The 27,581-nt window shown below is 35.5% G+C and overlaps 1 protein-coding gene across 6 annotated transcripts in view; it reads left to right on the top strand.

The window, feature by feature from the left end:
* Positions 1 to 27,581, top strand: part of TTC7B (tetratricopeptide repeat domain 7B) — a 94,339-nt gene that overhangs the window by 53,642 nt on the left and 13,116 nt on the right. For 3 of the 6 annotated variants that reach the window (XM_087952073.1, XM_087952071.1, XM_087952074.1), the window contains 3 exons: positions 939 to 989; positions 5,218 to 5,358; positions 15,933 to 16,135. In XM_087952073.1, coding sequence (XP_087808199.1) covers positions 939 to 989; positions 5,218 to 5,358; positions 15,933 to 16,135 — 395 coding nt within the window. The remainder of the gene's footprint in view (positions 1 to 938; positions 990 to 5,217; positions 5,359 to 15,932; positions 16,136 to 27,581) is intronic. The other 3 variants (XM_026679176.2, XM_087952072.1, XM_087952075.1) reach the window with 1 other exon arrangement.

Raw genomic sequence — 27,581 nt, 5'->3', positions numbered from 1 at the left:
TTTGAATTTTAAAAAAGGCCATTTTGAATTATAAACAGTGCTTTTAAGTTTACAATGAATTGTTCTGTGTTTTAAACAGTTCCCTAAGTGCAAGATAATTGTTTTGAATTCATAACACTATTGGACACCAAAACAGTATTATAAATTGCAGTCCAGGTAGGTTGAAATATTTTAATTAGGGTAGCCAATAACTCAAGGTCCTTCTGGAATAACAACAACAACAATAATAATAATGAAACACTAACATAGAGGTGAGCTGTGAATTATCCAGCTGCTATGAAATTCTCAGTAATCATTTGAACTCCCTGAAAAATGCTCTCGTAGGATTAAATGTGTATTCTCCTTATTAGATTCTGCCTTGCCCTGAAAGTAACAGAATAAGAGTTTGAAGGGATTATAAAGACAAGAGGTCTTTACAGTCCAACCGCTTGCTTAGGCAGGAGACCCTATACATTTCTTCTTAAAAACTTCCAGTGTTGGGGCATCCACAACTTCTGGAGGCAAGTTGTTCCACTGATTAATTGTTTTAACTGTTAGGAAATTTCTCCATAGTTCTAGGTTGTTTCTCTCCTTGATTAGTTTCCATCATGTGGTTTGTGTAGCACAATAGTGTTTTTTTCTCTTTAAGATCAGATAAATAAAAATGGTCCAAGTCCTCTCTGGCTTTTTAATAAATGTATTTATTGTTTCTCTATATTGCACTTATACAGTATATTAATGTGGCCTGAAAGAGGGTTAATAAATTAAATACTTCAATATCTCTATTAAATTTTGTTCTGATTTGAAGACCATATGTGCAGTGTTCAAAATCCTTTGGAAAACAAGAAAACTGGCTTACAGTTTGAAGGTTATCAGAAGTGTAATTGCATTTGTCTAATTCTATTTTATAGCTGTTATTTTTTGTGATTTTAATTTGTGGTTTGATTTGTTGTTTAAAGGCAACCCTCCAGATGCTTACTTTCATGGTTTTTTCTCCCTTTTTTCAGTTTGTAAGTAGCATTTAGGTCTATTCTTAAATTTCTAAAGATTTAGTAGTAACACTCTCCCTTCACCACAGAATGTAAATGTTGTCCATTCGCCATGGAAGTTGATATTGTGCAAAGCAAGGCTGTTGCTCTAGACCCATTCAAGTTACCCTAAGGCTGTAATCCTATGAGATCTGAATGCACTTATATAGTCACTTGATTTCAGTTATTAAAGAGGCAGTATTAATTTCTGGAGGGCTCCAAATGAATACATTTTGGAAAAGGAGTTAATCCTTGGATAGTCATTAATGTACTTTATAAGCATCCATATTTATATATCATTGCAGTGATTTTTCCGACTCAGTTGGAAATTGAATTACATTCTAGCTCCATAGCTAATTAATCAAGAAAAAAAAATCCAAATTCAAAATTTAAAAAATACAATTCTTTAGGAAAATTATATTTGTTTGATACTTACAAGTGATCTGAAATCTTTATTGTTATTTTTAGCTATCTTTGACCCTTTCTGATCCTATTAGTTTATTATATTGAGTTAGATTTTTGCTTAATTAATTGTTGAGTTTCATGGAACAAACATTATTAATAATTGATAGAACAGAAAGCCAAAGTTTCACTTCTATTATACATATTTCCAAAAAAATCTAGAAGTATTTTAATATATTGGGAGTGAGAGATGAATTGTGCAGTTGAAATAAAGTCATATCAGATTTGTCCATAAATACATATGCCTATTTTATCTAGTCCTGCAGAAGATACTGTCTCTTAGTCTAGATAGTGATTTGCTTGCACTGGCATACAGATCTCTGCATGCTCCACATTTTGGTGTTTCTATATGCTTTGAAGCCTGCTTTTCCTTTCTGTTTTACTTTATGTGCATGTGAATTTTAATGTTTTTACATTGCATGGTTTTGCTTAATTCCAATTATTTTCATCTTTTTAACTAAAACATTATCATGACATTTAATTGAAAAATAACTTTTCATCTTGTAGCAAGGAAGGAAAGAGCCTCTGGAAATAGGGATAAATTCATTTTAAAACAACTCATAAGCCATCAAGGACAGGGGCACAGTAGAACTGGAACTATTCTTTTTTCCTTCTACCTAACTGAAATTGTGAAAATGCTCACAATTTCAGTATTACTCACCTTTTCACAGTGACAAACTTCCATATTGTTTCTTCAAATTATGGCAGATTCTTGTTTAATTAAAGGAATCTAAAATGGCCATTCATTCTGATGTATGGCCATATCCAAGAGAATGCAATAGTAGCTCAGTAATAGTAATAATTCCGTGTGTATGTGTACATACACACACACACACACACACACACACACACACACACACACACATTACAAACTATTCTAAAAATATGAGCTCCAGGTATACTTATATATATAAAAGATAAAATGTTAAATAATGCTCAAGTACTCAAGTACTATCTTCTCCCACTGTTTCTTCAAATCTATGTTAAGGTGTAGAATAGAAGTTTAGGGATTTGACGTACCTCAAGCTATGTTGGATTTCCATAAATTTTCATCCAACCACTGTTTGCATGAAGTCAATGTTAGTAAAAACTGTTCATTTAACCTCTACTCAAGATGCAAAACGCCATACTACATATAAATATATACATCCAGGTACACCACTGTCTGGATTATATAATCAGTCCTTAATTGGTTCCATTCTGATTTTTTCTCTTTCATTACTGCAACTCTGTAAGAGAGGCCAGAAATAAATGTTTGTTTGTATGTTTGTTTGTTTGGGAGTGAACTTGTAGGTTCTTCATTAGACTTACCAGCTATTGATCTTGTATATTTAAACATGTACATTTTCATTTGTAAAAACTTGTATAGATCTGCTAATTGGGCCAAATTTATATACATGTTTGTCAAAAATAAAAGAATAGTGTAGTATTGAAATAACAATAGATGTGTTATGTGTCAAGAACATGTGATTACAATGTTAGAGAAATTGAGATTATACAGTATACCAGTGTAAATTGTAAACATAACAATCCTGGATTTTAAACATTTGGTAATGAGTTGGGATACCATATTTGAAAGCCTTTAGAACAAATATTCCCATCTTCCTACCCTTTCTTGCCTTAATTATAGTTAAGCATCATAACAATACCACGAGGAAATCTGATTACTTGAATTAATGTTGGTAATAGTATAAGGTTCAAATGCTGTTGAGCAGGATGAATATGTCAGTCTTTCCCATTCTCCTTTTCTAGTGGTCCCTTTTTCAATATTCAATACATATGAAAAGCCTAAATTACATGGTAATTAAGGTCCATAGTGCTTAAGTGGAAAGTAGATGCCCCTGCCCGCCTAAGAAGCTTTCAAAGGCCCAGAGACCTTCTAAAATACATGCACTAAGGTGGCAGTTTGTGGCAACTCACCACAGGGAGGGAGGTGATATCCCAAGGATCAAGAATGTGGCTGCAATTGTACAGTTTAAGTCCTACTTCCCTTTTTATATGTGTGGTAATATAAGGCATGTGAAGGAAGAATACAGCCACCATCTTGTCTGCTTTTTAATGCTCCCTTTGTGTGGACTCCCTTATTAGCTAGAAAGGACTTGAGTAAAACAAGATGATCAAGTCCTGAGAAATATGCCATGTAGGTTTTGAATTAAACCTATTGAACATATATAAGTCCTCTCTCAGTGCTGATCTCTAAGATTAACCCAGACTGCATTTATTAAAGTCAGTACTGTTGAAATAAATGTTGCCAACTTTCAGATATATTTGCGTAAGATCCAGATTTAGGAGTGTGAAATATTTTTTTAAAAAAAACCTGAAAAGAATACATGAAGTATGGATGAAATTCCTTTGGTGTCTCTTTGGAACCTACATACAGACTTCTTCTACCTTAACCAACTGTATAGCAAACCGAAACTGAATCAATAATGTTTTCCCCTATTGAATATAAGGAACAGTTTCTGCTGCATATTGTTAAAAAGACTAAAATCAAAAGTACTTGCCATGACTGATTGTATGACTCAGACAAAAAAGCCAATAACTCCAACCAGACATATTCATCTGTGGTGTCTAATAATACTATCTGTAAACATATGCCATTACTTGTGAAGAAAAAAGGTAGATTTAGTTTCAAAACTACCATCAAGAAAACCAGAGAAGGTGATAAGATTGCCATAGCTCAACAAAGAGGGAATTTTATCTTTGTTTTCTTCTTACAAATACTTCGCTTTTCACTTAAATCTTTGGCAACCTAAGCTTTTTTGGAATGTGCCTATGTACAATACTTGTACAATCTATTTAATAAGTGCCATGAACATTTAAAGAAATGTATCAAGTCTGGTACATAATTAGAAGCTGTTATGTTCTACATGCATAGTGAGAGCTGATGATAATTTGGCACCATTTTGTGCACTGAAATATGATTAGTCATTTTAAAAAACTTACAAATGGTAACAAATGAGGTGATATCAAGATCTAATAGCTCTGAATCAGCTTTTTTATATACTCCAACTCATTTGGGATGAACTGTCCATTTTGTTTACTTTTCTAATTGCGCTAGTGTTGATGATAGGTGAATTTTATAATTTATGCCAACCTTTTCTTCACTAAGAACCCCCTTTAAATACCTTTTGCAGCCACAGACCATAGCGCTGGACCAACAAGACTTAACTCAAGATTTAAATTATAGTATTTTTTCACAGAGCCTCTGTGACAACATTGTGGCCTCTGAGAGTTCCATGGACCACAGGTTGAGAACGATTGATTTATGCCATTTGATTTCTCTTAAGGGAAATGTTGAGGCTGCTCTCCATGTAATCTTCATTGTTTTTCACTCTTAATATACCCTTCAAATTATCCTTTTTGGTGAAAAAAAAATCACTAAGACTTGCATTAAAATCAAGTAAACGAAATTATCATACAGTGTTGTTGCACACCCTCTGAGTCTTAGTATTTGTGTACTCACAAATTTACTCACTTCCACTTGGCAGCTAAAATCCTTTGTATTTCCCAATGGCTGCTCCAGTCTCATTTGTCATTTCCAGCCTTTTAACACAGGTTCACCAACACTAACCTCCTAATGAAGTTTTTTAAAAATGTCTTACATGTGCCCTGAAGTATAGATTTTGGGGATTTATAACAGTTTTACCTTACACAGAGTTAAAATGAAGAATTTAGAACCTGCATGTGAAAGCTTGCATCTTTGTCCTTTTCTTCTGAAATCAATTATTTGCCATTCCTTTCATAGGTTCAGTCCATGCAACATCAATAGCGGCCTCTAGAGTGGAGCAGGCACTATCAGAGGTGGCTTCCTCTTTGCAGAGTAGTACTCCAAAGCAGGGTCCTCTGCATCCTTGGATGACTTTGGCTCAGATCTGGCTTCATGCAGGTAATGGGACAGAGCAGTTGTTTCTTCTTCCCCATTAGCCCCAGGAAACTCTTTGCTGCATTCAGCAGGCCAGAATGTTTTGTTGGATGTCAGCATAAAAACACTGTTTAGAAAGATGCTTTTTCAGAATGTGGCATTTTGATTCATTTGAAGACAAGAACACAGTGATGTTTAATTTATGCAAACTCTGGGTTAGAAGAAGGAAGCATTTAGTATTTAACAAGCCTGTCAGAAAGTTGACTCTCCCTGTTTTTTCCCCCCAACCGCAGGCCAGAAGATGTTAAGGCATGGAAATGTAAGATGTCACACTGCAAATTAGGTGTGACATTATTTTCATGAACTTTAAAATGGCATTACTCAAGAAATATGTAGTTGGGAAAGAAAGCAGCAGTTTTGGTGGAAAAGATAAATGCCACTTGAAAAATGTATCTTTTAAAGTGTTTTCTTAAAATGCATCAAAGGATAAAAATAACTAAAATAGTTTTGGGAGAATTTTGGGGGGATACACACACACACACACACACACATACTATATAATCAATTTTGTTTGTATATATACATTAACAATAAAGATTATTATATGTTTTATACAGATAAATTAGTATATTAATTGAGAATTTTAGGAAGAGTTTCTGGTCATATCTTAATGCTTGGGTAATTTAAGTTTGCATAAACTTGATTAGGGCAGACAGGAGAAAAACGTTGTCCCATGAGAAATAACTATGTATATTCAGGAGTTCCAGTAGTCTTAATTTCAAAAATGCTATTTTTGTTATAGTATGCTAGAAATGATATGTAATACTAGTAAGCTAATACATACTAGCTTTCTAAAAAGAACATTGTGTGGGAAAATAAAAGCATTCCCTGATTAACAGTTGGAACTGGTGAGGCAATAGATGATTATTCAGGTATCTGCTCTGTCTCAGGCAGGCTCATCTATTCATGTTTACATTAGGCAGTTCACGTTGAGCTAATGTGAAATAATGGACTTTGCGAAGCTAGGTAAGGGTTCCCATTAGTCCACTTCAGATAATAATGTCCTTTCAAGGATTATTAAAATGGAGGAGCGGAGCATTTATACTTGTTTGGAAGTAAAAATGTGATAGGTAGGTAGGTAGGTAGGTAGGTAGATAGTAGATAGATAGATAGATAGATAGATAGATAGATAGATAGATAGATAGATAGATAGATAGCTTTCTTTTACAAATTTTCCTTGTGTATATATACCATGCATAAGAAGAAATATGGATATTATGTAATTTTTCATTTAATTCTTGTTTCTAACTAAAAATTCAAATCTGTAGCATTCTTTTGTTTTCTGAAGTACTTTGTACAGAGGTAGATGCTTAATCCTAAATCTGAACTAGAATTTGGAGGAAGATGGTTTAATTCCAAATCAGAATTAAGACTTGGAAATTGTAAATACATGTAGTCCTTGATTTATGACTTCAATTGAGCCCAAAATTTCCATTGTTAAATAAATTTTGTCCCAATTTATGATTTTTTAGCCATTGTTTCTAAGTGAATCACTGCAGTCAGTAAAATGGTTGTTAAGTGAATCTGGCTTCCCCATTGACTTTGCTTGTCAGAAGGTCACAAAAGGTGATCACATGATCCTGGGACACTGCAACCATCATACATGCCAGTTGCCAAGTGTCTGAATATTGATCATGTGACCACGGAGATGCTGCAACAGTTGTGAGTGTAAAAAACAGTCATCAGTCACTTTTTCAGTACTATTATAACTTTGAATGGTCACTAAATGGTTGTAAGTTTGAGGGCTACCTGTATCAAATAGAATGATTGATTGATTGAGGAGATTACTATGGATGTTAAGTTATAAAACAATTACTGGTGCTGGTCAAATATAAACATTTTGCATCTATGTGCACAAGCTAGGCAAAAAGGTGAAACCTGCTTATTTTATAAGGAAATCTCTGGGACTTAAAAGGACCATGAACATTTGGTAATTTGACCTCTCGTCTTTTCTATATCTTAAATCTTGGCTTCTAGTGACAAATGCTATGCAACAGTTCTGTTTTTAAATACTTCCAGAGTGACAGGGTTTATAATAATGCTTTCTATGAAAGTATTATTTCCTTCCACTCCTGTGACAGCAAATGTATTTTGTACTTTTCCTGTGACGGTCATTACCAACTGGTTGCTGGGCGTAGCTAATTATTTCTGAGAAGCTAAATGTGTTGTCCTAGTAGTACAAGCAATCCAGAAGGCTCAATGAATTCTTCATGTGGAATAAGCCATTTTATCCATCTGTAATCCTTGGAGACTTGAATCTCATTTCAAGCCCAAGGAAAAGATGTTTAGTCAGAGGAAGTATTTGTGTCAGAGGAAGTTTGTATCCTGCCTTTAACTTAATGGTGTTTTACAAAGTTAAAAGCATTAAAAACAACAGAGACATCTATAAACAATTCTGTTAAATATATTGTACATTTAAAATGGATGTAGCAAGTATGAACCAGCATTTGTTGAAATTAAAATACTTTGCTAACCAGTGTCTGGAACATCTTCAACAAGGAAACTAGATGTACTTTTCTGACAAGAGTAGCTGAGAAGACATCCTTCTTGCCAGGTTTCTACTATGTTCATTTATTATTTGATTTGTACCCTACCTTTTGTAAATAAGAGCTTACGGTAGTGCACATAGTGTTCTCTACTGTTTTTTGCCTCACAAAAGCAATTGTCTGAAAAATAAATTGAGCTGATAGAGAGTAGTAACTGGCCCAGAGTTATCCAGTGACCTTCCATGGCCAGTAATAAAGTAGAACCTGGATCTTTGTGCTCCCAGTCCAACATCTTGATTTCGGTTGGCAGATCAGAAAGAAGGCCTTTGCCAAACAGGGTGGTTTGTATGGAAGACTGCAATCAGTGAAAACCAACCTTTGAATTACACCCAGAAATAAATTTGTAAACAGTAAAGTTTCTTCATCTATTGGGTGTTATAAATTTAAAATTAATTTCTATATTGTAAAATATTTTAGTAGATTGTGGATTTAATGCTGAATTCATGTATTCAAATTCTATTCTTCCTTTTAACTGCTAGTGGGGGGTGTGACTTGATTGGGTGGGGGCTTGGCTGTGTTCTGATTGGGTGGGGGTGTGTTCTGATTGGTTGGGGGTTTGGCTGTGTTCTGATTGGTTGGGGGGTTGGCCATGTTCTGATTGGCTGGAGGTGTGTTCTGTTCAGGTGGGGGCTTGGTTGTGCTCAGGTTGGTCTTAGTTACTGGGGGATTTGAGCTGGTGAGCTGTGATCTTGCTGTTTGGCTTCAAGTTCGTGGTCGTGCTGCATCTTCATGGTGGGGGTCAGTTCGCTTCATGTATGGCTCAGAGGGGTTTGAAGTGGGTAGTGATGCAGCTGCAGTGCGGCTTCTGGTCTGTGGTCGTGTCTAATCTTCTGTGTGGGTGTGAGTCTGCTTTTTACGTGGAAGTGTGGTGGTGGCATCTTGTTTTCTTTATTTTCTTTACCACCTGAACAGAACACACCTCCAGCCAATCAGAACATGGCCAACCCCCCAACCAATCAGAACACAGCCAAACCCCCAACCAATGAGAACACACCCCCACCCAATCAGAACACAGCCAAGCCCCCACCCAATCAAGTCACACCCCCACTAGCAGTTAAAAGGAAGAAGCAGCTGCAAGCTCACATCACTCTGAGAAGCACAGAGCTGAAGACAGAAGCCTGAAGATGATGAATGAGACTTCATCGAAACGTTGCCTAGATACTTCCAATCTTACGTGGGAGAAAACCCGAATAACCAAAGATCCATATAAAAAAATTATATAACTAATGATTTTTTTAAAATTCAAGATTAAAAGATAAAGATTGTGTCAAGTTGGACAGCAAGCAAATTTAATAAATAAATAAACGGAAAAAGAAAAAAGCTCAAGAAAGAAAAAGTACAAGAAAAAAGTAAGAAAGAAAAAGAATGACATGATTTTCTTTGGTATAGATATGAATAAAGAAAATAGCTTCTAAGATTAACATATTTAATTTTTCTAGCATTTAATATATTGTCATCAATTTAGGAGAGCATATTAACAACAACAACCAAAGAAAATTTATCATATTTGTTATTTAACTCTTAATTCTGCTGTCATTGTGCTCAATAAAGAAAACAACCAGATACTATTATCATCATCATCATCTAGTGAACTTGTAGGTCACCTAACTCTCATTGACACTAGGCAGCTCACATGAGTGACAGTTCTCTCTTTGTAATGGACAATATGATTTTTCTGTCAGGGGTATCAAACTGACAGCTGGAAGGCCGTATGCATTACATGCAGGCCACGCCCACCCCAGCTCCGCAAATGGGAAAATGTCATGAAATGTCATGTGACAGCAACATGACGCCGCAAGTTTCACACCTGTGCTCTTAAGTCAACTTTTCCTAGTGTAGCCCTCCATTTAAAAAAAAAATCTGCATATTGGAGAAGTCTGTATCTAGATACCTAAACGTACATATATATAGGTAATATATTTTCAAAAAGGCTTGGTGACTCAAAGCATCAAATAGCTCTTCTTGAGCCCCTCCTGATCCCTGTAATTGTTCTTGCATAAACTTTGAGTAAACTGGAAGTCATATTGTGGCATAATAGAAATAATTAGATAGGAGAGGAGAGCTTAAATTACTACTCTGCGAAGCTCACAGGTTCACCTTGAGCTGATCATTAATATTGTTGCTAAGATTCTAGAAATATACTAGTCAAAGAGAGGATTAACAGGAGGATCAAATTGATGTTTCACCCTCAGAAACCTACAATATTGTGACATCAAATTCAATGGTAAGCTATATATGTAAGGGTTATGTATGAACATTTAAGCCGTGACCACTGCTGCAGTGTCATAAAGTCATTGCTATACTCTATGAAATCCTGGGAGGAAAAAGAAGACTGGAGTCCTTATTGCTCTCTGCACTTTGTTAGTTGTTTGAAAGAAAAAGAATTTGCTAAAAAGAAATGGGAGCATTCAGTTCTTTTAGGAAATCAGATTCCTTCAGGAGAAAGTAAGAAAGCTTATTTTTTCCAGCATTAACTTTCCTGAGCTCCTGAAAAAATCATCAGTTCCATGGAATATTCAACTTGTTCCAGCACTTTATAAAATAAACATTTCCCAAATGATTCAGAGAAGTAGAGATTCTATGCTTGTAATGAACCAGGAATTACTTTACTGACAGTCAGTTTCTGGTCACTGACAATCACCAACCAGCAAGTGAACCCTTTGAATTGTATCTTTGTCCAGAGTGATTAATCCAGGAGAGAAACAAACAGAAAACCTGTTTGCAAAGAGGCAAAAGGACAAGTATCATTTTTAAAAGGTCCTTAAAAATATTTTAAATACAGGTATTCCTTATGACCACAATTGAGCTCAAAATTTCTGTTAATGTAAGACATTTGTTACGTACGTTTTGCCCCATTTTATTACCTTTCTTGCTGCAGTTGTTGTGGATCACTGCAGTGGATAAGTTAGTAACCCGGTTATTAAGTGAATCGGGCTTCTCCGTTGACTTTGTCAAAAGGTTCCAAATGTTGATCACATGACTCCGGAGCACAGCAGTGGTCATAAATATGAACCAGTTGCCAAGCATCTGAATTTTGACCAATGATCATGGGGATGCAACAAAGGTTGTAACTGTGAAAAATGATCATAAGCCACTTTTTTCAGTGCCATTGTAACTTTGAATGGTCACGAAATGAACTGTTGTAAGTCGAGGACTACCTGCACTAATCTTCCTTTGATATTCTAGATTCCATTTAAAAAAACCCACTCCATGACAATTATTCCATCTCATCTCCCACTCAGTTACAAATATATGTTGCTCTGTATCCTGTCACATTTATTTTGACTTTGAAAGTTTATTCTTGACTAACATATTTAAAGATACAGCACAGTTATACATGAGTGATAAATTATACAGAATATGAAATCTGTCATTTGTTTTCCAAACATTTTAATATTTACCTTAAAGCAGAATTTGATAGTACTGACATCATGCTAGTCAGGAGTTCATATGGTATTCCAGATATAATTATCTGTCAGTTGCTGTTATTATTACACAGTGGAATCAAAAGATGGCAGGTGAGGTTAGATTAATTCACAAGAAAAGGGGTCAAAGCAGAACACAAAGAGCTGAAGAAGCTTCTTGGATGAGAAGCGAAACTTGTTCAAAGAAAAACCAGAAAGTCCAGTTGCCTCTTGAAAAAGCACCTTTGGGGCACACAAAGACTAGCTTGTCATAGTTCAGAATTCAAAATAAGGTTTGTGGTCTTCAGTAAAGCATGGGAAGTCTTGTCTACTCTTCATATTTATTCCAGTTATCTAAAATATATCTATTTACCTCAAGAAAGTTAGTAGGCTTAAATTTTGAAAAGGAAAAAAGGGATGGGACAGGATGGGACAAGATGGGCAGGACAAGGAGAAGAGAGTGAGTCTGACTACATTAAGGACTATCTGGCAATAAGAGTGGCAAAATACCAGTAGCTGTTCTTTTGCCCACATCTAGAGTGTCTTGGTCTCTGTTGAGTAGGGAGTGCCCCTTAGAATTATTGTTAGGCCATTGTAAGGATTATTTAGGCTGTCTGGCAGATGGTCACTCAGATTTGCTGGACCTTAGATTCTGGTGAAACAGGCTGAGGCTTGCTTGATACCATGATCTGGCATAAGTTTGAGCCAGTGACTCTTAAGGAGGTTGACAGAATTCTCTGCTGTCAGCTCAGGCACCTCTTTACTGGATCCAGGTCTCTCCTAGGTCATGAAAGAAATGAAGGAGATGACCCATGGTTGGGTCCATGCTGTGATAGAGAGGATGATGCATCCTCTTCTCAAGAGGCTGTCCTGATGCAAAAATCTTCAATAATTATCAACTAGCAATTAGTTTCCAATCTTCCCTTTTGGGCAGGTTGTTGAAAAGGTAGTTAGTTGCAGCTGATGAAAATCCTACATAAAAAAAAAGAAATAAGCTTCTCCTGAAATCTTAGACAGATATGTTCTATTAAGTTAATCAAATAATCTTAAAATAATATCTAATACTCGATTGTGGTACATTCTTAAAACAAAAAAAAAATTAATAATTTTATAGTAACATCATACCTAGTCTTTTAGTGTTTTTTTTTTTGTGTTTTTTTTTTTTTTTTTTTTTTTTTTTTTTTTTTTTTTTTTTTTTTTTTTTTTTTTTTTTTTTTTTTTTTTTTTTTTTTTTTTTTTTTTTTTTTTTTTTTTTTTTTTTTTTTTTTTTTTTTTTTTTTTTTTTTTTTTTTTTTTTTTTTTTTTTTTTTTTTTTTTTTTTTTTTTTTTTTTTTTTTTTTTTTTTTTTTTTTGGGGGGGGGGTGGGGGTTGGGGGGGGGGGGGGGGGGGGGGGGGGGGGGGGGGGGGGGCGGGGGGGGGGGGGGGGGGGGGGGGGGGGGGGGGGGGGGGGGCAGCCGCCCCCCCCCCGGCTTTGATTATACTTGTAACAAACTGGCAGAGCATGGGGATATCCATGCCATATGGAACATACTACACAGGGATCTTAGTAGTGCATCTATCTTTGTGCTTCTTGAGCTCTTAGTGGCTTTCAATGCTTCTGAGCCAGCTTTGTGGGTTGGAGATCCGGGGAGACCATTTTACTGCAGTTCTCTTCTTTCTCCAGGGACTGTTTCAATTGATGTTTGTGGTTGGAGAGAAATTGCTTCCCAGGTCCCCTTTTGGTGGAGTACCTCAAGATTCTACTCTCTCTCCTCTACTTTTCAACATCTAATGAAACTGTTAGGTCATCAGTTTGTATTCAGTATCATCAGTATGCCCAATGTATGATGGTGATACCCAATAATGATACTCAATTGTGTATGGCAATTCTTGGCCAGCCAAGTTAGACTTTCAAGGTTCTACCCCTCAACAGTGTAGGAGGCTATGAAGTTTTTGATGGGAGTTTTTGATCTGTCTCCAATTTGATCATCCAAAATCAAATGCTGTGGGTATTTGGGCTGTCCAGATCTAAGGATATTTCATCTCTGGACTTGTATGTGGTGGAACTTCCCATTCCTGAGTACTGTGCAATTTAGGGCAGATGTGCAGAGCAGGTGGCCAGGAAGGCTTTTGCACAGTTTTATTTGGTGTGCCAAAGATACTCCATTTCCTATATAAAGAGCTGTTCAGACTGTCACTTGTGCCCTAGTCACCTCACAGCTTGACTACCACAATGTAGTCTACCTGAGGCTGACCTTGACAACTGCCCAGAAGCTTCAACTGATCCAGAATGCAGCAATGCAGGCAGTAATGGGAATGTCTTTCTATGTCCATATAACATTTTGCTATGTGAGCTGCTCTGGGTTGCTAGTGTATTACCAGATGCAATTCAAATTGTTGGTTGCTATCTATAAAGCCCTATATGGCTTATGGTCTACTTACTCCAGGGATTGCCTGTTTCCCACAGTATCTGTCTGGCTGATCCAGTCTGGCAGTTTGGTGCTGTTTGGATGTCATCTATTGGGTTTCCAAAAGTGTGTCTTTTCTGTAGCAGCACTTTCCCCCTGAGATTCCAACATTCCTCACCTTACTGGTGTTTTGAAGGGCCTTGAATAACCTGGTTCTTGGCCCAGGCTATTGACGAAAAAGAGTGAGGCCCTTTTCTTATTTTTCTTTGTTCCTATCTGGGTTTGTTACATCTGCCATCTTTGTTCCTTTGTATTGCTTTCTTGCTTTTAAATGTTTTTAACAATTTGTAGACCACCCAGAGGAGGTCTGACTCCTGACCCATCAGGAATCAGGCAAGAGATAAATTATAACCATAATAATTGCTGTGTTGTTATTGGTAATATTAGTAGCACCTGCTTAGGTTGACAACATAGAGAAGATGGGTCCAAAAATTCAGTAGTGCTGGGACAAGAGCAACATCTGTTGAAGTACAATCAGTTATAAGTATTGAAATCCGAGTGTGTTGTACATATTTTTTACATTGAAGAAGGAAAACATTGATAGGAAATAAAAACAGTTTCTAATATCCCTAAAAATTAACAGCACTACAATAAAATGTGGATATAATTCAAAGTGGGTTTAAAATTTTTGGCTGTTTTTATTGCACATTTGTGTTTTATGTATTTATTGTAATGGCTGCATAGAAGTTTTTCTTTTAGGCTTCATTCATTTCCATATATGTGTTTTAAAAGGTCATCACACATTTTGTTAACATTATTTTTACAAGCTGGGATCTTTAAAAACTAGTGTAGTAATATCTGAGGAATTATATGCAGTTCTAAAAAAATGTGATGTGCCCTTTGAGCAATCAACATGCGTACCCCACTCCATAGCAAAACCTGGTTTTTTTATCTCTATACCCTGAACAGCATTGAAAAATAATTTTACTAAAAACAAAGCTAAAGATTTCAGAATATGAATACTGCATATATAAAAGAAATACAGTTGCTATATAATGCTTTCAAATGTTAACATCAGATCTTAAATAAAAATATCATTCCCTATTTTCAGCTATTCCTTTCATTATTTGATCGGAGTGGGACGACCGCTAATTCTACTTGGATGACCGCTAATTCTACTTTAATTTCAATGAATTAAATTACTCTGCAGTAATGTGTCCAATATATCCTAGAGTATTTTTTATGATTTTTTTTAAAGATACCAGAGCCAGAATTGAACTGACCTCCAATCAAAATTAGATATCAAAACTTGTAGTTCTGTTTTTATTGCTTCGACATGATCAAATATATAACTAGATAGAGAGATTGATTGGGCCCCTCTAAGTGATTGACTGTTATAAACTATGTGTTTGGGAGTTGTGTTTCTTTTAACTTCTATAATATTTATTTTCTCTTTCTTCCACTAAACAATTTAAAAACTAATAAAAACATTACTATGGAGCATACCTCTAACAGATTAAGTAAATTTTTAGATTACTTGATGAAAAATATTTTATTTAAAGACCATTAACTAAAATAAGACTAATATCTGGGATTTGGTTATTTATTTTATCCAGTTCATTTTCAAGGAGGCAAGAATGAATAATAAGTATATATTATGGTGGAAATAAAAAATGTGCATGCTTTTTTAAATTAAAGGAAGAGAGGACTTTGAAGGTGGCAAAAGAACAATAAATTAAGAAGTAAAAGATTCTAGAGGAAAAATCCTTCCATGGTGTATGATGTCAAGCTAGACAACGCTTTTTGCAGTATTTCCTAGTTTCAAGCTGTGTCCAAATGCTGGAGTCCCATAACATGTTATTTGGGACTCCTGGTTATTTAATACATGTTTTAAAGTGCTGCAAGAAAATTTACTTTTGATACTAATAGTAATCGTAAGATTACAGTTTCTTTACAGATACAGGCATGTTTTATAAAAAATGGCAGGGGGCCTATCATTCAATGAGGAAAGGAGTAATGGTAGATCAATCATAAAAAGAGTCATAAAAACATGTTTTCCCATATCCTAGAATGGCTTCTTGCCTATGACTGCTTTTTTTTACTGGAAGTTTTCTGGAAAGCTGAGTGAAAGCAAGATAAAAGGCATTTATACTTGTGGGAAATTGTTCATTCTTTTTTCTTTCTCTGCTTCCTGTTTCCAGCTGAAGTATATATAGGAATTAGAAAACCTGCAGAAGCCACTGCTTGTACTCAGGAAGCTGCTAACCTCTTTCCTATGTCTCACAATGTTCTCTACATGAGAGGTCAAGTGGCAGAACTTCGGGGAAATACTGATGAAGCCAAGCGTTGGTATGAAGAGGCCTTATCTATTAGCCCTACACATGTCAAAAGTATGCAAAGATTGGTAAGTTCAATTTATACAGCATAATGTAAAAAAATAGATTTATTGCTTAAAATACTATAGGAATATCATTATCAAGTCAATAATTAGAATATATTCGACAACTGAACAAATATATGTGGGATAAATTCTGTTATCATGAACTCTTGAGCCATCTGATCTGCAATAGCGCTAATAACCACATTTAGAAAAGGAGAGAAAAATAGTTTTTTAAAATATGGTGAACTATCTTATTAGTGCTATGAAAATAGAGAAAATATGTTATATATTTGAAATAAAATAATAATATTCTGTAGGCAATGGGCCCAGTGTTGTACGACTGCAGCAATTGTAAATTGTTCATTAATATATTCACTTAATATTCATTTAGTGTAGTGTAATGTGGTGTTCTGTTCTGTTCTATTCATTGGGTATTTATTTTATCCTATTGAAATCAATCAACTGAAATCAGAATAAAATACTAGCATGCCAACCATGGGTTTAATTTCATGATCCTGTAAATTGCTGTGATATTCTCTATGTTGTCTATATTCTATATTTCCCATGTGTTTATAATTTCTTTTAAGAGTACATTATGAGTACGTTTGCTTTAGCTTGATGCCGGTTCATTTTCATAATGCGAATAAAAACTGTAAAAATTTAGGAGGTCTTATAGTTATTACTTTATTTGTTTGCTCAGCACAGATGAGATGAGATGGGACATCTCATTGCATGATTTCTTCTCATTCCAAATAGTTATAGTTTCTATCTAGCTATCTGTGTATCTGCATTCTTATATGTATGTACTTCCTCTCTGCTGGCAGCTCAGCAGAAGGATTGTCTCTGTATGCACATACAGAATTAGGAACAGCCTTGCAAAAGCTCAGGACTGCTTTAGTGTTGTAGGAATGCTTTGCCAGTGCAAATGCTTTATGAAATGTCTTTTCCAAATGCTTTGCACAACCCAATGATATATGCTATTAACTTCTTTTCTAGCTGGACCTTCAGTCAACGTACGAAACTTCTTAGATAACTTCTTAGTATTTTTTAAAAGTTTCAAGAAAAATCTCTGATTAAGTAAAGCAATATTAAATTAGTGTTTAATAATACTTTTTATTTTTCTTTATGTGCATTGGTTATAAACTTAATGGTATCCCATTATATCAGCGTGACTATGACAGCATCAATTTATAGAACAGCCTTCCTCAACCTTGACAACTTTAAGCTGTGTGGACTTTGACTCCTAGAAAGATGCCTGGGGAATTGTGGCAGTTGAAATCCACACGACTTAAAGTTAAGGTTGGGAAATATGGTTTAGAATGAGATTTGTTTAAAAAAATAATTTGGCCATCATTCAGTCTATTTTAACAATCTTTCAGCCTATTTTGATCCTTTGTCTTACCTTTAGAGGATGTTGAAAGGCCTTTTTTAACAGAATAAGACAGTTGGAAGGAACCTTGGACATATTCTAATCCAACCCCCTGCTCAAGCAGGAGATACTATACCAGTGGTGGCTAACTGTGCCAAAAATTGTGCATGTGCTTGCATGCTTGCGCTCGCGTGCCAGCATCCAGAAGGCAATGCGCCCCCCCACACCCTATGCATGTGCACTCAATACACAGCCACCCGCCCGTTGCCGCCCCCTTACCTGCACTGTGCCTCACAGCTGATTTTTGGCCGGTTTGTGGCCTTTTTCGGCCTCCCAGAGGCTTGAGGAAGGCTTCTGCAGGCTTTGCAGGCCGAAAACTAGCCCCGTTTCATCACTTCTGGTATTTTCGGAAAAACAGGAAGTGATGAAACAGGGCTAGTTTTCGGCCTGCAAAGCCTGCAGAAGACTGCAAAAGCTTTCCTCAAGCCTTTGGAAGGCTGAAAAAGGCCTCAAAATAGCTGAAAATCAGCTGTGAGATGCGCACATACGCAGTGAGGTAAGTTTATCTGCAGCTCGCATGCCAGCACAAATGGCCATAGGTTCACCATCACGGTACTATATCATTCCAGACAAGCAACTATCCAGTCTCTTCTTAAAAGCCTGTGATGGAGCACCCAGAATTTCTGAAGGCAAGCCATCCCACTAGTTAATTGTTCTCAACTGTTCAGAAATTTATCCTTAGTTCTTAGTACTTTTCTCCCTGATTAGTTTCCATCTATTGTTTCTTGACTTGCCTTTTGGTTGATCTCTTCTTCTGTGTGGCAACCCCTAAGATATTGGAACACTGCTGTCATGTCACTAGACTAGACAAAGATATAAAGAGGGGTCCTTGGTGCTCCTGTGAGCTTGCTGGTTTTCTTGCAGACGTTTCATTACCCAAACCATGTAACATCGTCAGTGCTAGTAAGGAGTGCTCTTTGCTGTTAGTTTATATTCTGGTGGCTTGCCTGTCAGTGTTGGTGGAAGTGGTCAGAGATTCTTTGGTTGGGTTGTTTATTGTTGGCTCTTTGCAGTTTCTTGATTGTTGGTCTGAAGTTAACCTTGGAGTTACTCTATACCAGGGGTCTCCAACCTTGGCGACTTTAAGCTCTGTACTGATCTGGGTGCTGATTGCTGGTGAAAGGTGCTTAGGGTTTGTTTTTTGTTCTCTTTTGGGCTGGTGAATTGTCTCTTTTGCATAATCTATAGATGTTGTTAAAGATATAACCTTTATATATAAAGACTATACCTTTATATATAAATATATAATATTTTAGATAGTGTGGGTGTGTGTGGGTGTGGGTGTGTGTGTAAAATATATAAGATATAAAGAGAAAAAAACTGGACTTTTTAAAGATAGGTTGAAAAAAAACCAGGATCTTCAGAAATTTATCTCAGAAAAGCTTGTCTTCTTTTTGCACTTCCATCCCAAAATCTTCTGATAATTTCCCCCAATTTGTCAAACACTTTCAAATTGTTTAGCAGTGTTATAGTTAATGAAACACTGTTCTGTAAGCATAGAATTAGAAGAACAGCGTGGGAACGAGAGTAAGGATTGTATCCTTGATATTATATCTGTGTTATAATTCACATTCTCTACTGTGGGGAGAGAAAATTACTTCATCACAAAATTATCCTTTGGTAGTTAAGTTAATAATATTAGACTTATTATATGTTGATCTGTCCAACATAATTTTGTTATGTTAAAACTTCATTTCAGAATGCTTATTCAAAGTAAACCTGTAGTGCATAGAGCTCAATGGAAGAATTATAATCCTCCACTTTATCTGATTTCTTTATTCAAAATGAAAAGCTTGTTTCCTCAAAGGCTTCTGTAAATTATTCAGAGATGTTTTTCCTCATACATTCCTGAGGGAACGTATAAGACAAAAAAAATACAAAGGAATAGAGAATACAGGGAAGTATTTTTATGTTACCTTTCTGGCTTTTCAAGATAATTAAACACATTGATGAATGCCAAAGGGTGCCTTGTAAAGAAGGTAGGCGTTGTACCCGAAGTAGTACATTTCATTAAATAAAGGCTGTATATTACAATGTCTTTCTTTTCCAATTGAATTCACTTGAAATAAAGGGCCTCGACATGCACACTGCATTCCCCCAGAGACTCTCTGCTTTTCATAAAGGGTAGAAGTTCTTGTTCAACAGGAAATAGACAAGGAAAAAAATTCCTTAAAGCTGAAGGTGCTTCTAGTTTTTACTGTAGTGTCCCAAGATAATTTTTCAGGTACTGGCCTGAAAATATCAGTTCCTATACCACCCATATTGTTAGATTTTAAAAATAATAGAAATAGAAGGCTGGCATGTATGAAAACAAAATATCAGTGCCAAATATCATCTGACTTTCCAAAATGCTTCTGAGCCCGTTAGCTTAGTGGGTCCCGTGCTTAGTTTGTAGCCTGTCCAGAAAAATGATAGGAATAGTGATTGGTAAGGAGAGGGTAGTGGGTCACATTTTAATAAAATAATTATTTAATGTTTAAGCTTATATATTCCATGGTAGTTGTTCCCTGAATGCTTAAGGTTCTGAGCAGCCATTGTGTGAGAGTATCTAGAAATTTGTGTAGAGCAGTTAGCAAGATGATAGTGGGAATAAAACCAGAATCACCACACAAGACCTTCAGATAGATACATATTTGGATCCATGTTCTTTAGAAAAAACAGTAAACATATGTACTGAGTCATTGAATGTCAAATTGTATAAATATAAATAAATAAATATAAATATTTATTGGTTTAGTATGCTAAAGACACATACTATAGGAATAGCGAGCCTCCAGTCATGACAGGATCACTATGGAGGGTTTGTCACTTCACAGGCATTTATTTTCATTCATTCATTCAAAATATTTGTATAGCATCATAATCTGGGTGGCTCTCAAAAAGTAATAAAAACAAAACTACATCAAGAGGCTTTTAGCAGTTCTCTTACTATGAAAGTAGAATATTATTTATCTCAAATCTGTCAAATCAGCTGATTTAAAAAGTATAATCTATCCATTATGTAGATTGTTTATTGACAATGAAACAGACTGCTGGGCCCTAAGGACTGAATGGAGTCACTGAGCAAAAGATATCTTTATGTACTACTGTGTGCATCTTCCTGTAATTAAACATCTGGGATAGACAGAGTAATGAGGCTTGCTAACTTACAGAATGGTAATCGGCTGAAGAAGGTCATTAAGTCTTTCTTCAACTTCTATCTAGCCTTTTCTATAGAAATGTTTAATGCCTTTAGCGAGAAATGGACAAGAAGTTCTTATATTTTACTTGAGAGGCAGTGTAGAGATCAAGATCATGATTTCTATCCTGACTTAGGCAGGGAGTCAGCTGGATGATCTTGAGCCAGTCACTCATTTTCAACCCTAGGAAGAAGGCAAATGATGAACCATCACTGAAATTTTGCCATGAAAACTGCAAGGACTAGTCTAGATAGTCATCAGGAATCAGCACCTGAAGCAAAGGCACAAAAGAACCCCCCAGTTTTTCATGTAACATGTTTTGTTCCAAAGCTGTTGCTTTCCCAATTTATTAAAATGGATGCTAATGTGTCTTTCATTCATTGTTTATATAATCAATATTTCTCCTGTAGGTAGTTTCTAGTATAACATTAACTGCAATATTTTATTGTGGCCTGTGGTGAATAATATCATATTTCTCTTTCTATTTGAATAAACGTATCCTTTTCACTGAAAACATGCCTTGGGGCTCCTGAAGGAGGAGGAGAAGATATACTTCTTCTGCAGTAGTAATTATAAGTGATGATTTTAATTGATAATAAATTGAATAAATACAATTAATCTCACTTGGGCAAAAATGTATCTTCAAACCAATTTAAGGTCCTTATTCTTATTTTCACTTGGCTGCCCCAGTGTTTTTTTGACATCTGTGATCTACTAGCTTGCTCAATAATTTGTTGGACTCATTTCATGTGCTTGGTTTAACAAATAGAAACCTTCAACGTATGTTGCCATATTTACCAAATTCACACATTTACTAATGAATCAGAAATTAAATTTTCAGTGTCGCAATAAAGTAATGAAATCAGTTCACTAATGCAGACAAAGACATTGTTTTATTTTACCATAAATACAAAATATAAAAATCTTTGGCTTAGAACTCCGTATCTTAGATGGACAGATTATTGGTGGTGATGGAAAACATCAAATATAGGGAGTTAATTTGCTAAGTCAGTGGTGCTCTTGGGATGCTAATCAGACAGAGCATGGGAGATTTTATGCTACTGATTAATTTTGTTTTAGCAGTAGCACAAGGTTTAAAAAACAGTTTTAGAGCAACTTTGGATAAAAGGAAGAAATGGATGTAATATAAATTGTCCAGAATTTAATTAACCACATCTCTTGATTGGTTAGGGATATTTGTCAGTATTTAGCAGACAAAGTCTGTTTTTAACCACATTTTTAGCTCACTGCCTTTAATATTTTTATGTCTGTTATAAAGAGACATTTTCATTATCCTTCCCCACTTTGCCAATCCCTCTTTACTAACTAACTAACTAACTAACTAACTAACTGGTTCTGTAAAGCGGTACACAGCAAACTACTCCTAAAACTAAAATCTTACGGTATCTCTGGACACCTGCATAACTGGATAGAAGCATTCCTGTCAAACATACAAAAAATGGTCAAAATTGGGAATGTCCTATCAAATTCTGTACCTGTCAACAGTGGTGTCCCCCAAAGCAGTGTTCTAGGACCAACTCTTTTCATACTCTACATAAATGTGATCATATTAAGAGCAACTGCGTTCTCTTCGCTGATGATGTAAAGCTATTCAACACCACAGACAATACTGCTACCCTTCAAAAAGACCTCGACTATGTATCAGAATGGACAAACAAATGGCAACTTCAAATCTCAACAAATAAATGCTCTCTTACATATTGGCAAAAAAAAATCAGAAAATAAAATACAGGCTGAATAGTCAAGACCTTGTTGATGATCCAAACTCTGTCAAGGATCTTGGAGTACTCATCTCTAATTATCTAAGTGCTAGAGCCCACTGTAACTACATAGCCAAAAAAGTGTTAAGAGTTGTTAACCTAATCTTACGTTGCTTTTTCTCTGGTAATATTACACTACTAACTAGAGCATGCAAAACATTTGCTAGAATACAGCTCATCAATCTGGAAACCACATTATGTATCTGATATTAACACGGTTGAGAAAGTCCAGAAATATTTCACAAGAAGAGTTCTCCACTCCTCTACTCATTGCAGAATACCTTATGCCACCAGACTTGAAATTCTAGACCTAGAAAACCTGGAACTACGCCGCCTTCGGTGTGATCTAAGTATAGTATATAAAATCATACATTGCAATGTCCTACCTGTCAATGAATACTTCAGCTTCAACCATAACAACACAAGAGCAAACAATAGATACAAACTCAAGGTTAATCGCACCAAACTTGATTGTAGGAAATACGACTTCAGCAACAGAGTGGTCAATGTCTGGAATACTCTACCTGACTCTGTGGTTTCTTCCCCAAACCCCAAAAACTTTAACCTTAGACTGTCTACTATTGACCTCACCCCTTTCCTAAGAGGTCTGTAGGGAGCGTGTATAATCGCACCAATGTATCTATCCCTGTCTTATTGTTTCTTTTATTTATTTTTTATTTTTCTTATATGTATCCATGTATTCATAACTATGTTTTTACTTATACCTATTATCTTGTAAACAATTGACAAACCAAATAAATAAAATATATGGGAAGAAGAGGAAGGATGAAGTGTACACACAGTCCATTTCATTTATTAATATCTGAGTCAATATTCTTAGTCTGCTGAAAAGAATTAATGACTGAACAATTACAACCCAGTAGAGTTCCTTGTTTTGACTGTCCAAGTGTTCAGAGACATTGGGATCAAATCTGAAGCCTCTTCACTGAGAATAGCATAGTAATCATTTTCAGTTGTGCATGCCATCCTGTCGAAAATGCAGTACAAGTAGTCCTCAATTTACAACCACAGTTGAGCCCAAAATTTCTGTTGCTAAGCTAGATAGTTGTTAAGGGAGTTTTGCTCTATTGTATTAGCTTTCTTGCCATTGTAGTTAAGTGAATCACTGCATGATTCACTTGTTAAGTTAGTAACATAGTTGTTAAGTGAATCTGGATTGGCCATTGTTTTTGCTTGTCAGAAGGTCGCAAAACATGACCCTGGCACACTGCCACTGTCTTAACTATATGCCAGTTGACAAGTGCCCAAATTTTAATCATGTGACAATGAGGATGCTGTAATAGTCGTAAGTGTGAAAAATGGTCATAAATCACCTTTTTCAGTGCCGTTTGGACTACCTGCATAAATTTGCAACAACACTTAGCTTTCATCTCTGGTTATGTGTGTATGTTATCTGTGAATATATAGATACATAAAACACTCAAATTTTAAACATTCTAAAGAAAATATTTAAAGTACAGCTTATCACATTTTCCCGATAAGATTTGGATTCTCTAAATAATGAATGATTCAGTTCTTATTTTAAATAGCAGTAGTTGAAAGTAAGCAATCTAAAAATGAGGGGGAAACCACCTGGAGACACAGTGTGCATTGCAAATCCCTTAAGTTGAGGTATTTGTTCTAAACAAAAACATCATTCTTATTAATGTCCACTGATCTTTTTCTCAACAGTGCTCAACTAATACCATGAATTTATTATCTTCTTTTAATCAAATGGACAAAGCTACTGCAAAAAGATTCCCATCTTTTGGGAAGTAGTGGTATTTTTTAAAATGGTCCCTAAATCTAAAATGCTGCATGGCAACTCATGTAACTTCCCTTTCCATGTATTGTGTCCATTGTATGGTATCTTTGGAAAAACCTTTTTGCCTTGCTGATCAGTTTCATGGTCATTTGAACAGAAGCAATTTTATGCTAATCTGTTCTTGTATATGAAATAAAAATGATTAACAGCACTAATGAAATAACACAGAAAGTGGGACAATTAATTGGATTATTTGGATTTATTGAATTGATTGAATAATATCAAACTCTATGTCAGCTCATTGTAAAAGCCTCTTATTGAGGCTTACCTGATTTCTGTTATGGATTAGAATTAACTTTTGATGTTTTATAATATGTATATTAAATGCTCCATTTCATACATCATTGTGCTGTCTAAATAGAGATTTAAGAAATCTAACTAATTCCATGTAACACAAAAATGCTTAATTTTTATTTTATTTATTATTTATTTATTACATTTTGGGTGGCTTAATGCAGCATACTTCCTTCTTTATATCAGTACCAGTCTTTGCATTCCAAATTAATTTAACTTTTAACATTCTTAATGTTACACAAATATATACAATCATTTGATGAAGCAATTTTAGTCATCTGGCATTAATTATGTAATCACACTTTAGAAGTCTAAATAGTAATGCTATTTTTATCATAAATAGAGGCAGCATTAGTGGTATTTTTCAAAAAGTTTATATATAATTTTCTTATACTGCATTCTGAATTTTTGCTATGAATGTAATTGCAATATTTGGATAGCCTTGTAAAATCTTTATCTTACATCTTGTGCTTTGCTAAAGCATGTTATCATCTTTACAATATTATATGTCGGCCAAAATCCAAAATTGGGTGAAATAATTATTTTGTTTAATTTTTCTCATGACTATACCTTGATCCTGTAATGCAAGCTGATTCATTGAACAAATTTATATCTCCTCCCAACTCACATGAAGTTGACCCTGGGAGGCTTACAACATTAAAATGTACAACATAAAACCCATAAAACCCTACTCCCATGGCAGCAGCAACACAGTAAAAGCACAGTAAAACTGTGATTGGCTCCACCTCCATAAGAAAACCTCAAGAGAGTGATATACAATATGTAAACAGATAGACAAATGAATAACAATAATAATTTCAAGAAAAGGAAATACATGGTCACGATATGTGCGAATAGATGATGGAAATGTATGATAATATTATATGGAGAAGGCCATTTTTCATGGTTCCATTAATATACATCCCTAATAGATGGGATTGGCAACAGTTCCTTTGTATCCTTCTGAAGACTGGCAAAGATTCTGACTATATGTTTACAGTTAAAAGCACAATCTAGTATTCTAGATAGCAAACTTCTATTTATATAAAGGGACTTACACACTTTTAATCAGTTTCTACTTCCTAGACTCCCCGCACCTCACCCTTCTGCGCGTGTGCACACAATTCCCCCCCCCCCCGCATGCCGCCCTGCCTCTGCGCATGCATGCCCGTCTCTCACGTGTTTCCCCCCACGCATGCATGGGAGATACTCAACAGTCAGCTGGGGAACGCGCACATGCTCAGTGGGGCTCTTCCAGGCAACCTCTCGCATGCCAGCAGAAGTGGCTCTGCGTGCCACTTCCGGCACCCATGCCATAGATTCGCCATCACAGCACTATACAGTAGAATTCAATATAGTTACTGCTCTGGGATATATGCTGTTTTTCAGCCTATTTATCCTTGTTTTTATTATCCTGTACTGTCTGCCAGGTGGTAATAGTTAAAAAAAAGGATGCCCAGGATGAGATGGATCCTTAAGAATGTTTTGAATTTTCTTAAGCCAGAGGGAGCTATAAAACTCTACCAAAGAGAGGAGAGGGCAACGAATGATCCTCTGGCCAATGATGTTAACCCTCTAGAGCGCTGTCCTATCTGCCACTGTGCAATTGGCAATTCAAACATAGGTGCAATAAGTTAAAATACTCTCTATGGTGTTGTTTCCTGAGAAGTCTCAGGTAGTATAATCTCTTCTGGACTCTTTTGACCAATGCTGCAATATGAGTGCCCCAAGTCAGGTCCTCTTTTATGATAACACCCAGAAGCTTAAAACTGGTCACTTGCTCCACTCAGTCTCCATTGATAAACAAGAGCTGGATGTCTGATCTATTCCTTCTATAGTCCACTATAAGCTCCTTGATCTTATTGGTGTTAAGGACCAAGTTATTGTTTCCACACCGCGAAAACAACCGGTCCACTTCATCTCAATAGGCAGATTCATCCTCCCACTCTGGAGATGAGTCCCACCACTGCTGTATCATCTGCAAATTTAATAATAGTATTACTTGATAACAATTTATAAATTGCATTAAATCAAAGTAGACAAGCACAACTGAGTTAGCCACTTTTTGATTCATGAATGCCCCACTCTAAGAACCGGTGTAGCATAATATACACGAACATAATTGAACTACAAAAGATAAATACAGTAGTTAATTTTGTTTTTATAGAGCAAATGAGTTGGAGCTGTAAGTACCTATGAAATAAATTATTGTTTAAGTATTTTTGTTTAAGTATTGTTTAAGTATTAAGGCAAGCAGGAAGTAAAAAGTGAATAGAATTGTGTGACAGAAAAATTATGTGGATGTTGATCTAGGAGGACCACTTTCTTTTACATCTGTCACATGTTTGCTTCCATTGTTCCAATCTCAAAGCATGAACATTATTACTTAAAATGTAAATTGCCATGTAATGAATTATTTAGCTAATTGTAGCAGTAGCTGTCAACTTGTAGATTACTCATAATTCAGAAGGATATTACAAATAATCTACAGTGGAAAATCAGAAGATACTGATCCTCTTCATTCAAAGTCTTAAGATATTTGGAGGCATTTGTTTATTTAAAAATTTGTTTTTTAAAATTAAATATGGTGATTTTACAGTCAGTATTATAAGAATTACACTTGATATGGCATCCTAGACCTCAAGGTGCTGACCTTAGCTAATGTGGCGATCCATACAGTAGATAATTTTCCATTACATTTTTTGTAGTCTACCTAATGGAAAAGATTGGGAGCAGACCTAGAATCAATGCACTAATTTTTAAGTGGGCCTGGTAAGCAGACCCATATATTTTATCTGTTGTCATAATTCATATATAACTTGAAAGAATCCATTTTCTTACATAAAAGAAGTGGAAAAGGGAAAAACCTTGCCATCCACCCACCTTGCTTCATTGCATTTGATTGTATTAAAGTGCTTTCCTAATCCAGGTCATTTGCCATTATTTGAAGTGCAAATCCAGT

The sequence above is a fragment of the Notechis scutatus genome, chromosome 1 (assembly GCF_049901735.1).
Source record: "Notechis scutatus isolate UNSWTSFEM ecotype Mainland chromosome 1, rNotScu1.2, whole genome shotgun sequence".
In the NCBI taxonomy this organism is placed as follows: Eukaryota; Metazoa; Chordata; class Lepidosauria; order Squamata; family Elapidae; genus Notechis; species Notechis scutatus.
Note: the sequence above shows the minus strand (reverse complement) of the source record. Positions and strands in the feature narration are given on the sequence as shown.